The sequence below is a fragment of the Lontra canadensis genome, unplaced genomic scaffold (assembly GCF_010015895.1).
Source record: "Lontra canadensis isolate GAN:19392208 unplaced genomic scaffold, GSC_riverotter_1.0 scaffold120, whole genome shotgun sequence".
NCBI lineage: Eukaryota > Metazoa > Chordata > Mammalia > Carnivora > Mustelidae > Lontra > Lontra canadensis.
In genome coordinates, this window is record NW_022631114.1 from 672,922 (window position 1) to 691,106 (window position 18,185).

Sequence of the window (18,185 nt, forward strand, 5' to 3'; positions counted from 1 at the left end):
ACAGCTGTTCCCACCAGCATAATGCTGAGCCACCTTCAGCTGCTTTTTGTCTCTCAGGCTTATAAGCTTGGCCCTCCGGGAAGGGGAACGGGTCAGTTCCCTTCAATCTTTGGAAATTCTGCGCCAGCTACCCCAACAGTCTAAGAGAAACCTTGAGAAAACCCTCGCACCAGTTAGATATTATCTGGGATCTGAGTTTCCATCTGTTCTCAAGGGGAAATTTCCCATCCTACCAGCCACTGAGGGGGTCTTCCAGACTTTTCTAGCTCTCTGAACTCCTAAAGAGAAGAGGGGAATCCACAGTGACTTGGAGCCGGAAGCCCCCAGATGGCAGGTCACACGCTTCTCAGAGTAGTGATGATCGTTAGAGACCCACAACCACACACAATCCCATCGCCAACACCAGCCTCTTAGACCTTCATGTCAGGACCCGCCTAGCGATGGCTTCAGTGCAGGATTTTGTTCCATACACAGCGGTCAGCTCAGACCAAACTGGCCAAGTGCCCAGGACGGCTGGACTGGATCACTATCGGGGAGACAACCCTCTCATCCATGAGCAGCGACAAAGAAAAGATCTGAGTGTGCCATGCTGGTCTCTCTGAGTCTAGGAGGGTTTCAAGTGTTTTCCAACTCCTTCTCTTAACCTCAAAAAAAAAAAAAAAAAAAAAAAAAAAAGTCCTGCTTAGAGACAGAATTCACCTTGAAGTTTCTCTTCCCAATGAACAGGATCCTATTTGGAATTTGCTTTGGACATCAGAATCTTGCCAAAAAGTTTTATGAATTCCCTTGGGATGCTGCATCCAAATAAAGTCACGATGGGCCCTGGGACCTCTGAGTCTTCAGAGTCCAGCCAGGCGGGCAGACGGACAGACTACTGCTGGAAGTACCCACATTTCTTGGGGAGGTGCATTAGATAATTTATTTGCTGAAAGCTTTTCTGGGTGGTTAGCACAGGGAGTGAGTTTTTATTCCAGAATTAACAGTAAGTCTCAAAACAAATTTTCCCCCTACTGCAAGCTAAAAATAATCCTCAGCCGTTGACTCATGTCCCCACTGCTGTTTGAGTAACTAGGTGGGTGTGAATCCTCCACCAGGGTGATGTCATTGTTCCCAGGACAATGAGCAAAGGACACAAGTAACCGAGGGCCGGGAGTCTGCCCCCTGACTGGTGCCAGCGCGGTTCAAGGGAATGGTGACTGCCCATTGAAAGGGCTCTCAGGTGCCTGGCCGGCCCACCGGGCCTGAAACACGGCCTGCAAGTGCAGGAAGGAGTTAGTGATCCACGCCTCTCCCTCCCACCGCCCCCCAACCAAGAGATCTAGCTTCAAGGCCAAATCCAAATCCTTTGTCCTTGTGTCCCTGCAAAGATGGTGGTGGGCAGTAGCAGCCCTTGGCCACCAGAGGGAGAAAAGCAGAAGCCACCAGGATTCCGTCAATAAGAACAGTCACCTCTCTCCTTTTACTGGGGTGAGTCCCTGTATACATCACACAATCATATTTCACACCGCTGTCAGACATCTGGCTAGCTGTCTGACTGGATTTTAATGGGACTTGCCAAGTCTCGGTTCTGACAACAAGAGGTACTTTGAGGACACAAGAATTTCAGTCTCCCTTCGCCTGGGGTATGAAGGGAAGGAAACTGTCCGTCCACCATCTGGACTTAGCAAAAGCGTCTCTGGCCCACTTCGGCTCCGTACACACGGTCCAGACGGTGGACCACCGAGACCGTCCATGTGGATGCGGAGGGATCCCCCGGCTTTCAGATGCATCCTAAGCAAAGAGGGACAGGGTTAGCAGAGAGCTCCCGGCGGCAGGGCGTGGCTGCCCTCGGGAGAGACGGGGACAGCACGCAGAGAGGGAAGAATATCGCCATCCCCAGGAGGGGTCCCCGACGGGCACACACTTTAGGGAATGCTTGTTGAAATGCTCGAAATGAAAGGTGCTTTAATGAATGCTTGTCGAGTATGGTTTGCAAGCGAGAAAGTTGGCAAGGCACACTGAGACCTCAGGCTCCTTTTCTGCCGCAGATCGGCAGGACCGTGGTCAGCAGTGTATGCTCAGGATGCAGCACATGGAGCTAAGCAAGCCAATGGGCAGGTTTTAGGTTGACATGACCGAGTGAGGGAGGAAGACAGATAATAAGGAACTTACCCTCACTCCCATGAACCTGTCCCTGAGAACGATCCATGAGAGCAAGAAAACAAACGCTTTGTTGCAGCAGAACAACACGGAGACATCCGTAGTGTTTACTTTCTTTATTGCATGTAAGTACAAGTAGTTTGTGAGTGTCCAAAGAACACCAAAGGGTGCTGCCTTGGTAAAAAACACCTTCAAAGTCAAGCCATTGTCTCCAAAAAATCGACAGCATTCCCTAAAACAAGGAAAGAGAGGCAGTGTTATTATATTCTTGGGTTCAGACAGACCATTTTATCCCCCTATACCCATTTTTAAAGCAAATGAGGAAGGGGGAGGGTGGGAGACGTTTATTCTGATTTTTAAAATTCTGTATTTATTCTTTTTTACGAGCGTCTATTAAGTAGCTCTTCGACCTTTTGCTTTAGTCCATTGAAGAAAATGTCCCATGATGATCTAACATCATAGATTTTTATTCCTTCTGCTCACGCTATGTTTGGAACCAACAGTTCTAGACAGAAGGCAGTGGAGTGTTGGGATTATCTGATAGGAAGAGGGCCCAGTTTCATGGCGACTCACTGAGGAATCCTGTCACTTGCTTGGTAAGAGAAGGAAGTCACTAGACCTCTATTGTGGGGGAAGGACACTTGACAAAAACTCCCTGAGACATATGTTGTTTAAAAATTTGCCTCCGGTTGGAATTGTCTTTGTGGCCAGGCAGGGGCCGTCCATCCTTGGGAGCATCTAATACGTTTTGGCTGTCATACCACTAGTGCTAACGATCTACGCATTTTCTCCGCGAGGCCGTTTTTAGAATCCGTTACTCCACTGCGTGGACGTCCACGTGTCCACGTGCCCTGAGAAACTAGCAAGGTCCAAGAAGAGTTCAGCCTCTGAACAGAGCGTGAGATGAAGAAACAGCTGTACAAGGAAGGTTTTCAATGTCATTCTCGATTCCAGGGGAAAGGACCATCAGTGTATGAAAACCCACTTCCAAAAAACAAAGCCACCCTTCCACACATGGAAGAAGGCAGCAGAGGAGGCCGGCTGGCAGACAGGGTGGAGAGAGCCCTGAGAAGGGCTTGGTCTGGGACCTGGACTGCTGGGGAGCCAAGGTCATTGCTCTGCTGCCCTGAGAGCCAGACAAGCCAGATGAGTGAGGTGCGTGCCTCTTATGGCCGCAGACACCCAGGCTCATAGGCAGGGCCCAGCACAGGAAAGATAACACTAGAATAAGCCAAATACCTCAGCATGGGAGAACAGCTGTGGTCTCTGCCACTTAAGACTTAAATGCAGCCGGAAACGAGGAAAATTAAAAGCAAGAGTCAAAGGGGATTCGGTGTGATTTTTAATATAATTCAATTTGTTCTTATCACCAATCCAAAATGAAATCCGCCTTTGTTCATTACCTGACTGCAGGATAGCCACAGAAGAAGGAAACTCATTACCTTTCACTGAATTCAGTCCTACGTGGCTTCTAAACCGGCACCAGGGAAAATGTTTGCATCACTAAATTTACCCCGAAACCAATTCAACTGAATTGGTTCCAGTTTGGCTTTATAGAGACAAAACTCTCATCTGACAGACTGATATTTCTGTTGCTGCCTGATTTTCATACAGTATTTTCCGTTTTCTATGGGGTTTTCTCAAGCCCCTGTTCAGAGAACAGTCTTCTCTCCCTTGGGGAAAATGACCAAGGGTGACACTTCCTTCACGTTTGGGATTTTCAGTAGCTATAAAGTGGTGCCAGTCCTTCTAGCATGATCAACAGGAAATACAAATCTTCTTTCCTGCCATTAATGTCAACCTATTTTACATTTTTTTAAAGTAGGCTCTACACCCAGCATAGAGTCCAATGCGGGGCTTAAACTCACAGCCCTGGGATGGAGACCTAAGCTGAGATCAAGAGTTGGATGCCTAGCCCAGATGCCCCTAATGTCAACCTATTTGAACTCTATTTAGAGGTTAACCTTCTTAAGGGACCACAGTTTAAGTAGGATTTCCAAGTTCCCTGGACTATTATAAAAAATGATTCATGTTGTGGCAGGGGCCCTCCAAAGTCCATTGGATAAACCATGTCCTCTCTGAGAATCTATGTGTGATTCTTCCAAAGTGTGATGACTGTAGAAGTGTGGGGAAGAGGGATCCATCCTGGAGACAGAAAAGGCAAGATTTCTGGGTCCAGTAGAGCTCTGTTGGCCCTTCGTAGACTCGTGGCGGGGAAGTACAGCTCAGGTGCGGAGATCTTGGTTCTAAGCAGACAAAGATGACTGGCCCCTGAGCCAATGAGTCTCGTGCTGTTTTCAGACCAAAGGGTGTCACTAATCTATGTCAGCTGGGTTGGCCACATGTACCCTTGATTGCAAAAAGACCCAAGAGAGATGATGGGCACAAATTAATTTCTTCCAGATACCTCTTCTTGGTATACAAAGACTAGAGTATAGGAGATCTTGACTGGTTTCTGCAAATGACATGACAGCTGAATGTCCTTCTTTCTTTGGCAGGCTAAGTGCCCAAGGCCGGTAGATTACACTCCAGCATGCCTAAGCCCTTTGGTTCCTACCAACTGAGTCATGTGTTGGCCAAGATTTAGATGTTGTTTGTTTCTAATCCTGCTTGAGCTAATTGTTCTTGGTTATTTCGACTGCATAATTTATTAAATATTTCCTAAACCAGTGAAATGTGAGTGAGAAAAGAAAGTGTTTTTCCTATGAAATCTAAGTTGAGCATTTCAGGGAAGAGTCAATAAAACAAGTCACTAAAATATTGCTCTTGAATTAGGTATGAATGAAACACTGTGTAAGACAGGAAGAACTGTAAACATCTGTAAGTTCTAAACTCCTCTATTATTTGGCAAATACCTATGCTCTTGGTACTCCTTAAAGAACCCTGACTTGGAGAACCTGGTTTGGTGGAATTAATATGGCCAATCATTTTTTTTTTTTTCAAATCAGTAAGCACTTGTTCATAACTTGTTACATTCACAGTTCTAGATAAGGCACTCTGGCTGATACAGAACAAGCAAACAGTCCCTGCTCTTGAGAAGATTATAGTGTAATCGGGGAGATACAACTGATTTCCTCAACAGAAAGCAATGCAAGTTTAAATATAATCACATATTAGATGGTATGGAATATAATAATGCTATAGAATTCATGTTTAGTGGAGAGATTTGAACTGATTGGAGAAGGCCTCATACAAGATATGGATTTTGAGTCAAACCTTCAAGGATAGGCAGGATTTTAGTTAGGGTTGGGGGAGAGAGAATGTCCTTGGAGAGAGAAGAGAAGAAATTGTATCAACAAAACAAGAGTGAATGGAAATAAAAAGGAAATAATCTTGGAAATCAAATAAAAGGCAAGTTAAAGAAATTAGGTAGAAGAGCTGGGATATAAAGCGAAGATAATTTCCTGAGAGTGAGAGAGAGAGAGAAAGAGAAAATTAGAAGGTCAAGCCAGAAGGTCCAATATTAAACTAAAAGAAACTCCAGGAAGAGAGAATGGGGAAAATAAAGTGGAGAGAATTATAAAAGAGAGAAATCGAGAAAGTTCCTTAGAAATGTGGGGTATGAATCTTCATAACAAAAGGGCCTACCAGGTACCAAGAAAAATGAATGAAGAAAGAACCAAAACAAGGCACATACTTGGGACATAAGGGGATAAAAATAAAAATAAAAATCTCCCAAGAGAAATAAAACCCAACATGTCCGAGGGGTAGGAAACTGTGATGGCTTCTGACATCTCAACAACCAAAATGGAAGCAAAACAACAATGGTCTTGACATTTTTCAAGGGAAAGTTTTTTTGCAAGCCAGAATTCTATTAGCAGCCAACCCTCAATCAAATGGGATAGTAGAATAAGATATTTTCAGCTCTGCAGGACTTGAAAACATCGACTCCCATGCCGCACCAACACAAGGGTGTAAAACAAGGAAGAGGAAGGTATGGCAGCGGAAGATGTGGCTCTGACAGGGCCAAGAGTCAAAGCTAGTGCCAAGAGGAGGTTCCGTGGCAGACCACATAGGTCGCCGGGAGTGGAGTCTCCGGGGAAGTCTTGTGATTACACCAGCACAAGGGGTATACTGATAGGTTTTTGAGAAGGCAGAACATTTAGGGAAAAAATAACAACCATTAATAGAAATCAGGGTAAATGAGACAAAAGAAGCAAATATTACTGGCAGGGGAAATGACAGGTTGTTCACAAAAGGAAACAAGAGTTGGTGAGCAATATTTCCATGCTTATAATAATGAGAACATGGTTAACCAAACGCTGGGATGGCGTTGTGTTGGAAGGATCAGAATCAGGGCAAGTGGGCATAGGATGGGACAGACATCAGTAGATGTCTACATTTAAGACATACGGAGATAAGACTTTAATTTACATAAATTGGCATAAATACTACAAGAATTGGGAGTGGCTGAGAGTGAGCAGGTATGGACAGGGGTTGCTGTTTTTTAGGATTCTCTTACTGCTATTTTGCTTGTCCAAAGTATGTACATGTATTAAATTACTAGAAATAAAAAATTGTTTAAAAACACGTAAGAGAGAGGTCAAGTCGCTGTGGCAAAAGCTGAAACATGAGTGCTCTGAGACAGTTCTGAGGATTGCCATTTGGAAACCACAGACAAAGAGCAACCCCACAAGTTACAGATAAAGACGCCAGAGCCCAGACAGATCAAACGATGCCCTCAAGGCCAGACCTACAGCCTGTGCTCATTCCCCACTGAACACTCAATGATCCCCTGTCTTGTCTTTTTCTTTTCTCTTTTCTTCCTTCTCTTCTCTTCCTTCCTTCCTTTTTTCTTTTTTTTTTTAATCCCTCCTCTCTTTTGGATCCTTTCTATCACCATTTAGATAGGTCTAAGCCTCATCAACATTAAATTACACCCCCAAAGTGAAAGCAAGCATCTGGTCAGCCCCCTGTCCTCCCTCAGCCTCTCTCTCAGAGCCAAGCTTTTTCAGAATGGTGGTCAGCACTCACGCCTGCCATGACAGCCTCTCTCACTCTTCAGCTTGCTAACCCAGTGTCAGCTCTCATCACTCACCCACACCTTTGGGCTGATTACTAATGAGCTCTGTACTGCTAAATCCAATAGGCACCTGCTGGGGTTCATCTTTCTCTTGGAAGCCTCTCATATTGTTGACTGTTCCTCCTTGATACAGCCTTCTAGGCTTCCCATTCAGTACACCCCTCTTGGTGTCCTCCAACCTCTCCACACACTCCCAAGTCTTCTTTGAATGACTTCTCTGGTATTTTCTAGATTTCTCTTCTACTTCTTCCTCTCTTTATCCTGCAAACAGTCACTGTTCTGCTTTCAAAGCTCAACTGATGAATCTCTAGTTAGGACACCACCTTCCACTGGATACCATCCTGCATCCTGGATATCCCAGACCCCTCAAATTCAGCCCTCCCAAATAGATGTGATATCTTCCACCTCAACCCTCAATCACAACATGGTACCATGACTTGTATTTCTACCCAAGCTATATATTTGGGAATCATTCTTAACTTCTTTTCCCTTTTCATATCTAATTCATCACCAAGGCCTATAGATTATGTCTCCTAAATATCTCATTCCTGTGGCCACTACCCCAGCCTATGCCTCTTCCTCTCTCACTTGGACCCCTGCTGCTAAAACCTAATTGAGGTTTTCTCTCCACTGTTGTCTCTTCTCCAACCCAGTCCATCACATTCTCCATGCTACCACTGGGGAGGTCTTCCTCTCCACTCACTTTCCCTTAGGAGAATGGTCAAGCTCCCCACCAGGCTTGCCAGGTCCTTCCTGACCTGGCCTTATCCTTGGCTTTATGCATTACCACTTCTCCATCCTTACTCTGAATTTCCCTCATCTTGAACTCATTTTAGTTCTGTGAATTCAGTGCTCTTTCTTTAACTCTGCTCTAGGTCCCAACAGATTCTCTATTTCTTTTTCTGGAAACACTCTCACTTTTTCCCTTTTTGGCTGGCTGGTTTCTTTCCATCCATTGGGAACCAGTTCATATGCCCCCTTCAGTGAAGTGCCCCTGATATGTGCTCCCCATGTGACCAAACTCCTTATTATATATACAGTAATGTCTATTATAACTACACTTCACTATATCTGCTTCATCTGACTTCTTCACTAAAGCTTAAGCTTCATGTGGTCATGACACTTTTGCTTCATCTTATAACCTCATAGCCTAAGACACAATATATGTCAATAACCTTTTTTTTTCCTTTTTACACAGAATGAATGAGCTTATTCTTTTATGGAGGACTGGTAGTTTTTAAACAACGATGCATAGACCATTAGTCTTAGACATTCCAGGGAGCTTTTAAAAATAAGAATTGCTTGGATTCAACCCTAGATATACTTGATCAAACTGTCTAGTAAGAATGGTGCAGTTTATAGAAGGGGTACATTCTTGGCAACATTTCATAGTTCAAAATTTACAAATCTTGATTGGCTTTCTCATGGCATACTGTATTTCTGTCTTCCAGCTAATATTAACCCTGCCACCTGGCATTTCTAGTTCCCTTGGACTCCCAGAGTTGATACGGTGACTCTTGTTTAACTTTTAAAATCTTGAGGGAGCCACATTATTTTACGCATAAATGAAACTTTTACATATAAATGAAACATTAGTCATCGTTATATTTTGTTATTGTGAATTTGCATTAAAATGTGACGGCGCTGTATTTTTAAAAAAATTCCAAAGGATTTTCATTTGCACCTAAGTTTGGGTCCAAAAGTTCATGCTGCCTGTGTCTCCCTGATTTCTTTCTTTACAATTTTTTTAAATTGTGGTAAAATCTATATAACATTTCCTAGAACTATTTGTTGAAAACAGTGTCCTTTTTCCCCATTGAATAATCTTAGCATCCTTGTTAAAAATTGTTTGACCATGAATGTCAGCGTTTATTTCCGGGTTCTCTATTCAATTCCACTGGCCTCTAAATCTGTCTTTAGGCCAGTATCACACTTCATGTCCATTCTGATTACTGTAGCTTTACAATAAGTTTGGAAATCAAGAAATGAGAAACCTCTGGCTTTGTTCTTCTTTTTCAACATTATTTTGGCTATTTGGAATTCCTTGACATTCTATATGAATTTTGGGATGGATTATTCTATTTCTGGAAAAAAATGCTATTGGAATTTTGATAGGGATTGTGTTAAATTTGTAGATCACTTTGGTCACTCCTGATATCTTATCAATATTAAGTCTTCCAATCGATGAACACTGAATGTCCTTCCCTTTGTTTTGTGTCTTCTTTAATTTCTTTTAGGAACATTGTGTAGTTTCCATATACACGTCTTTCACTTCCTGGGTTAAGTTTGCTTTTGAGTATTTTATCCTTTTTAGTGTAATTGTTTTCTTGTCTTTTTTAGACATAAATTAAAAATTGAAATATAAAATGTATTTCTTTTAGTGCATAGAGATTAAGGTTTGATTAATTTTTATAAAGAAAAATCATACTGTAACATAGTCTCCACCATGATACAGAATATGCCAGCACTCCAGAAACTTGCCCTGTGCCCTCTCTTAGTCATTACCAGTCCCTCTAAATAAAATCATTATGGAGAGTTCTATTTCAATAGTTTACTTTACCTTTATGAAGATGGAACCACACCTTATTTACTTCTTTTAAAAAAAGATTTTATTTATTTATTCGACAGACAGAGATCACAAGTAGGCAGAGAGGCAGGCAGAGGGGCAGGGGGTGGGGGAGCATACTCCCTGCTGAGGAGAGAGCCGGATGTGGGGCTCGATCCCAGACCCTGAGATCATGACCTGAGCCGAAGGCAGAGGCTTTAACCAATGAGCCACCCAGGCACCCCCATTATTTGCTTTTTTATGTCTGGTTTCTTTTACTTAATAAGATACCAGAGTAAAAAATGTAAATCTGAGGGAAGATTGGCACATGGTTCTCTCCCTCACCCCCTCAGGTCTCTGCTCAAACGTCAGAGAGGTCTTCCCAGACCCTCCTATAAAACCTCAACCACCCCCTCATTTCTTCATCACTTGGACTCACACTCTGTGACAAATTTTACGTTCACATTGTTTCAATTGTCTTTGTTCTTCCAGCAAAATATGAACATCATGAAGGCAGCAACTTTATTTACTGCTGAATCCCCAGAGCCTAGAATAATGCCCAGTGCACCGTAAGTATTCTATAAATACTTGTGGACAAAGTGAATTTCTGTTTCCATACCAGATGGCTGAATTAGAATTTGCGGGTGTAAAGCCAGAAATAGGCATTTTTACCCATTATCTCGAACGTCTGTACTCCAAATTCTCCTACGCAATTCATATCCAAAAATTAGTTTTAAATGGTAAAAAAAAAAAAATTCAAATGTAAACCAATGAAACCTACAGATATCTTCCATCTTTAGTTTCAAGTGTGTGTTATCCTATTCCTGGCTATGCCAGGAACATTGGTATTCTCAGAGAACGCAAAGAAATGAAAGGGGTTCTAAGCTCTGTGTGTGTGTATTTGTGTGTGTGTTACTTTTTGATGTATGTATGTTTGTCTTGCTTATTGTATTAAAATGTTTAAAATGAAATGAAGAAAAAAAGATAATTTCCTGAAGGAAAAGTTTATAGAAACAGCTGTGGCTTAAATGTGACATAACTAATGCTACTTTGATAGATTATCAAAGATGGGATTCTCTATTTTTATTTTTTATTATTTTTAAACAGGGAGACAGAGAGTGAGAGACAGAGTGAGACAGAGAGAAGTAGCAGAGGGGCTAAGGGAGAGGGAGAGAGAAAATCCTGAGTAGGCTTCCCACCCAGTGTGGAGCCCAATGTGGGGCTTGATCTCATGACCTGAGATCACGACTGGAGCCGAAATCAAGAGTTGGGCACCTAACCTGAGCCACCCAGGCGCCCTAAACATAGGACTCTTCAAATTAGAGTCCAGGTTATTTAATATCTTGTCATTTCCAGAACTTGGTTATTGATCTACCTAATGCTGTTGTGCAAATTGGTGTTTTATTTTCTTGTCATATTAAGAAAAAAAAATCTAGAGTGATTGATTTCTGAAGTAGAGGATTCCTACTACCATTCGTGAAGATGGAAATGGAAATATATATTTTCATTGATTATGTCAAATGCAGTCTCTGGAGAAAGCAAGTGGGGTGGGGGTTAAGACAGAAGGAATATCACTCCTGCAGACGCTAAGGCACCCCAGATAGCTCAACGCCCAGGTGAGAAACCAGACTCTTAAGTTTATTCATGTGCAAGAACTACACGTGAACTACACTACAAGAAATACAAACCATTAGGATAGCACTTGCTGAAAGAAAACATGAGCAAGATCTCACGTTCTAGAAAAACAACAACAACAAAAACATGAGGCAAACAGATGGGCTACTTTCATGCTAGCAGGGCGTGGAGTAACCCAAGAAGTTTAGTGCAAACAGTGAAGATGGCTCTGGGAGATGTGGAAAGTCCCTGTGGCACATAGACTCGTACATTTTGTTCAGAAACACCTTAATGCTGGTTTCTAAAGGGCTCACTGTGAAAACCACATCAGTCTGTCTGGGACAGGCCTGCGGACACCAGGCAGAGATCTGCTGAACATGGCATGGTGCCAGGGAGATGTGATTCCATGCCAGGGCAGGAAGATCCTTAGGGAACAAAGCCAGTCTTGAGCATTAGACAGGAAGACTACTCATTTTCTCTTGGATCTCTCTGTACTGAGCAACTCTGGGCTTCTTTTGTACTTATGATAGGCTCAATCTCTGTACGAGGCTCTTTCTGTGGGCTCATTGAGAATAATTCCATCAGCCAATGTTTTTAACCCCCACCATCTCCGTCCATGGCTTGTACTGAAATAAGCTTACATTACTCTTAGTATATATTGGTGGTAATACAATGTATTATCCAATTTTAGGGATACACACAAACATAGTAGGAGATCGAAAATCTATAGATTTATGTAGAAAGATAGAAAAAGAGACCGATGCAGTAGTGTAAAAAATAAAAAAATTAAATAACTAATTTGGGCTTCCCTTGGGTCACAAATACAAACCCATATTTATTGAAAATAAAAATAATGATTGGAAATATTAGCAGAGCAGAATTGGAACAATTTTCCCAGATATACCTTTTTTCTTCCTCCTTGGCAAGGTCTTAAGGAATACAGTCAGTTAAGGTAAAATGTCATTTCAATATATTTGATATGCAAAAGACAGTTCACTGTGTGGGTTCTGGCTCAGAAGGCGTTAAAAGGAAGACGTGGAAGAATTAAAAGAAGGCAACTAACTGAAGAATAGAAAAACTAGAAAACTGTGATAAGGAAGAAATGAAAATAGTTTCTGAAAAATCAAGACAGTAAATCAACCAAGCAGTAGTTGGGATAGGCAGGGGTGGGTGGGGATGTAGAGATACAGGATACATTCCCAAAGTATTACTCAGCAACAGGCTCAGATGATCTCTGGGAACCAAAGGGGAAGGAAACTTGTCTCTTGGAAAAGAACTGCATTTCTACCACAGCCTCCCAAGGAGACTTTGGGAAATGCCAGAATCCCTCGGCACATGGTAGATGGGATGGGCACACAGCCTTGTGGACAGGCTAGCTTTCCTGTTACAATGGAAGAAGCCCTGCGGCATAGCCTGCCTTCAGCAGATAAACAAAAGACCACCTACTTGATCCATATGTCAAGAGAGGCATCAAGGAGAAGCCAAGTGGGTTGGGCAAGCTTGGAAGAACTCAGACGAAATTTGACACCTACTCATTTTGTGACTGGTCTGAAAGGCAATGTGCTTGCTGTTCGTGGATGATTTACATATCGGATTGATCAAGATTTTAGGAAATAAAACAGTTTTATTCGTCCGGAATTCCAAAAAGTTACCTCACCCTACAAGCACTCTAAGTACAGTCCTTGTGCTGAGCCATGGTCATTCATTCAAAAATGCAAACCACCAGATCAGTACATCTCTAGGAAAACAGGGACTGGATCTCACTTTCTAGTCCATTACCAGCATTCACTTTCAACAAGAAGATTAATCCAAAACAGGTGCTAAAGCATCTGCACTAGGAATGAATTTAAAGGTGATGTCAGCCATAATTTCGCAATAATCACACAGGAGACAGGAAAGCAAGAGAGTGAAGCCAGGAGGAAGCTCCTGCCCATCTTCCAGAGCTTGGGGTACCGCCATTTTGGAAGGAGAGGAGACAAGGGAGGTTAGGAGTGTCCTAACTCAAAGATGTATCTCATTTCCCTAAGGTAGGACTTTTTGCCTGGAAGTTACTTCTTTTAGCCAAAATGAGGTTTGTGAGAAGCTCATTCATCATTATAAAAAAGAAAAGCATTTCACACAAAAAAAGAGCTAATTAGGTTTGCAGCAAGGGTAGCCAAGCCCCCAGAAGGAAGAGCCTCTCATGGAGACATTTACAGACCGAGGCTGGAACCCCATATGAAAGCCAGAAAAGGGAGAAGATACGATCATAGGACAGAAAAACTGGATTGAAACCCTGACCTCACCCCAGGGACTGGAAAAGCCAATGAGCAGCCTAGTCATGTGGGTTGTGGTCAAAGCTCAGGTCGATACAGAATCTCATTGTCATGATGGTTTTGTTTGAGTTACCATTCTTAAACTTCTCCCATATGGTAAAACAAAACAACAACAACAACAAACCCAACCTGGATGACAGAAGGGTCCTGAAAATGAACCATCTTCTGCTCCTAACCCCCAATCCCCAGATCTCCTCGGGGTCAACCACCACGACAGTTTTCTGCCTTCTGAGAAGAGCCTATTCAGAGTCAAACATAAGTGGATACTTTTTTTTTTAACCACACAGATATTTATATATAATTCAAATTATACAGCAAAGTAATAAACTTACCCACAGTGTGATTAAGGATGTAAAATAATCCCTTCACCTTTGAAGGGCCCTAATTAAAGAATCACGATGAATGGCTGTGGGGCACTGGGGGTGGCCTGTGCCCTATGGCCTGTGCCTGCCCTATCGGGTGAAGAGGAAGGAGAAATAAAGGTAAATAATCAAATAAAAGAAAACTTAAGTTCAGGGCCCACAGGAGGCTGCACTTTTATTTCAAGAAATGATGCAGCAGATTCCTCTTCTCTATAATGGGCTTTTGAAAAGGTTAACTATGTGGAACATTTTGATTGTTTTCTTAAAGGAATTTTTAAAAACATAGTGCAAAAGAAAAATATGAAAGGAGAAAAGTAGTGTTACTCATGATGAAATCATTTCAACTCAATTGTAATTTTGACACATTCTTCTTTCCCCCATATAGATGTGTCTACCCACATGTGATCATTGTGCACATGCAAGGCCGTATCTTGTTTCTTAACTGGCGATGTCTCCTAAGAATGTTCCTTTGGGATCACACGGTTTTCTAATTGCTGAGTTTGTTTTTGTGTAGAACTGGGGCTGGCAATCTTCTGACTGCCACCTGCATAGATATTCTGGGGATATTCTGCATCGAATTAGGGCTGGTGAATATAGTGTGACAGTCTCACTATGCAGCTGGATACTATGTTGCTCCCAATTTTTATTTTAATAAAAAAGGTGACAAATATCTTCTTGTGCATAATTTTCTATAAATTTTAGAATTTTTCTTGAAGAATAATTGTATTCATAATAGAATATTGGGGGGGAATTACAGATGACTCAAATATTTATAAATGTCCCCCACCAACTCACACGATTAGGGCACATTTGTAGTATAAAGAAAACACATGTCATGCAGAGAATGAGGTCCCAGACCCCTATGGAGTGTCTGGATGATCACTTTGCATTCAAGGGGTAGTTCCCCAGACTTCAGTATCTACTGCAGGATTTTACTGAAAAGAGATGGCAGGACAGCCTAGCAGTATAGCATATTTATATGGCCTAGATCAGTCCATATCTTCATCCAGTATCAAGAAATAGACTGAAAGGTGGTTATAAAAGATATTCACTCCAGCATTAGCAGAAAAGCTGGGCTTTATGAAATTTAATGTGTTTCAACCTTGAGATTCTGAAATTAGAAAATAAAATCTCTCTAACAGGCAAAAGCTAGGAGTGGCTTCCAGCTAGAAGTAGTGAACTGTTGGGTAAATGTTTATTTCCTCTCCCACACAGCCCCCACCCATTTATTTAGAGTTTAAGCAGACAGAAGCAGCAGAGGCCAGTTACCAACGTCTTGAATTAGGCATTTGTTTATTTTGAAAATGTTAAGATACCTTTTGGGGGAATTTTAAGGAGAATCGTTTCCCTGGATAAGCCACTACTGCTCATAAGTAAGTGAAAGTGTGTTTGCATCTTCCATGAGTATGTTTCAATGTTACAGATCTCCCCTCTGTAGCAGATCCAGGCTTGGCCGAAGTATCATTGTATATTAGAATCAAGTTGCAAAGACTTGCCTGAACAGCCAAAAAAATTGACTTTTACAGCACAACTAGAAACAAAATACTGAATCATTTTTATTAAGCTTGATTTCTTACATTACATGTAGGTTTTCTAAGCAACTAGTTTTGTTACCAGTGAGTCCAGAACTTTGTATGTGTGCAGCTATCTAGCTAGCTATCTAATTATTGGTCAGTTCTGAAAATGCATGCCTGAGACATTTAGAGGCAGAAAAAAATTAGTGGCAATGTCCTTTTTGGAAAGGAATCCAAGATAAATAGAGGGCATTAACAGCATACAAAGAATTTCAATCCCTGAGCCTTCCCCCTAGGGACGGTTCAGCTTTAAGCATGTCTTGGAGAGGGAATGTTCAAAAAGCACAGGTTGCATACATGTCCCATTAGCTAGGAACTTCACGGCCTCCTCCACAGGAATCTGTTCTTTGTTTGGGGCTTAGCTGGTTCTTTTGCAGGCATGATCAAACAACAGAAGTATCTGAAAACCGCAGAGAGTGAACATCACCTTGTCCATATGGCTCCTGGCTAATCTGCTAGTTAGAATGAAGAAATTCTGCATTCCATGCCAAAGGTGAAGATCAAAGCATCAAAGACAGAATGACCCACCGCTTCCATCCGTGTGCAGAGACTAGAGTGCAGACCGAAGTAGCCTGGCCACTCAGGAAAGAGGAACTCTCAGAATGTCTGTGCATTCGGTCCTGATCTGAAACAAGCTCTCGATACTAGAAGCTATTCTGCCTGCTGTAGGCAGTTCACTCAAATATCTGCTACGTGGAATAAAGCTCTTCTGAGAATTCTTGTTTGTGATAGTCCATTCAGCCCAGGAAGACTGGACAAAGTTTTCTGGAGCAGAGAGACACACAGGACCATCCGTGGCAGGACACGACTTCTCTCCTGCGCAGGTAGGAGATCAAACGGCTGGAGGTGGGTTCTTATGAGAGTCATTTAGTCCTGAAATGGAACCACTGGCTCAGGAAAAAGTCAACCTGCTTTAATGACGCACATCCCCCTGAGAAGCACCAAGCACTGGTTCACCAAGGCCCAGAAAATAATGGCTGCTGGGTTTTTACTTCTTTTTTGCTACCTCTGCTTCAGCAATGACCTGTTCTGAGTTTTGTAAAGCGGTCAAGAGTTGAACCAGGAATACAGTTTTATAACACATGACCCAACAACATTTTTATCACAGAGTGGAGAAGGCACGGCAGATCCGGCAGACCTCTCCCGGGCTTTCTAAAATAAGCTCAGACTTTGGGAGGGTGGGATGATACGGGATCTGATGGTGCCATCAAAGTCCCAGAATTGAATCCTACAGCCTTAGCAGATGCCTGCATTCACCTGCTGGCCAGCTCCACTTTCTTCCCAGTGGGTGGTTATTTGCTTAGGGCTCTGGAATGGTAGGAAGAAGCCTATTAGGTCACAATAAGGAAGATAACTTCTAGTAATTGCTCAACAAGAGAAGAACTGGGGCTCCAACACTGAGTCTGCTTTGGTTCTTCCATACCATCCTTCAGGTGTCTGGGATTCTATCAGTGTGGAGAGATGACCGGCAGAAACTCCAAAAATCTGACTGAATTTCCTGAAGACCTTGGGTGAGCAGCCCTCCCTCTGTCTCCCATTGTGGCAGTAGAAAGTCCACGGCTTGAGACTGAGGCCTGGGCCAATGACCGGACAGATCTGCCTCTGTCATCTGAAAGGCAATGGCATTTTGGCAAAGGTCAGTGGCCAGAATGGCAATCTTCAGAGCCCAGGCTTTGCAAAGGAGTAATGCAGTGTACAATGACATATGTCATACAGCTGTCTCACAGAGCCACTCCACACATATTTAAGAGTGGTACAACAGTTAAGTTACACTATGGGGATTCTAAAAGGCCTTTAGTCTGACTTAGTCCCTTTATCATGCATCTGCTCTCCTTAGGCCTTTTGCAGAGGAACACGAGCAATGTCTTGTCCTATCATCTGTCCACTAAAGCTGGCTGCAGGAAGGCAGAGCTCCTGTCACAGAGCCCAGCTTGGAAAGCAAAGCACAGAGAGGGGACCCTGCCTTGTTAGGAACCAAGGCCTTTCTCTCTACTGGGCTTCAGAAGTTCAAAGTCACCCCTCTATTGCTGTCCCCTTCACGGAGGCTCCAGGTATCTCTTCCTCCAGGGCTTCCTCTTCAACCTCTAGATCCCTGGAGGCACCCTGCAGATCTGCCCCTTAATCCTCTGGGTCTCCCTCCCTCCACAGACTTTTATAATACTTTTTGCATCAGTGCCTCTTCCACTAGGGCCACTGGTTTCTTCCTGGAAGAAGGAGCCTGTGTCTCAGTTACCTGTGCACCCTCCAGGACCTAGGACAGCGCCTGACTCAACCTTGTACTCAATAGACACCAGTGAGTACATCACACAACTTAGTTCCCGATATATTTAAGCATATTTTGCCAATGCCAGTACATTTATACTGCCAGAAAGATTAACAAGTGACTATGATAGAACTGCAGACTATCAGCGCTGGCAGGGACGTGAGAGATGCAGCTTCCTTATTTCAGATGTAGGCAAGCTCAGGCACAGAGGTGACAAGCTCTGCCCCGGGCTGGGGAGCTGCTTAGTAGCAGAGCTGAGTCTAGAACCAAGGGATTCTGATTCATTGCCCCACGCTCTGCATTTATTTTAGTGAAACCTTAGTGGTGGCCAATGTGCCAGCTAAAGGGGA

At 42.9% G+C, this 18,185-nt stretch overlaps 1 protein-coding gene across 1 annotated transcript in view; it reads right to left on the minus strand.

Moving 5' to 3' along the window:
- The window catches only part of SLC35F3 (solute carrier family 35 member F3), a 110,036-nt gene that overhangs the window by 12,408 nt on the left and 79,443 nt on the right, over positions 1-18,185 (minus strand). The window contains exon 3 of the mRNA XM_032841115.1: positions 2,152-2,371. Coding sequence (XP_032697006.1) covers positions 2,152-2,371 — 220 coding nt within the window. The remainder of the gene's footprint in view (positions 1-2,151; positions 2,372-18,185) is intronic.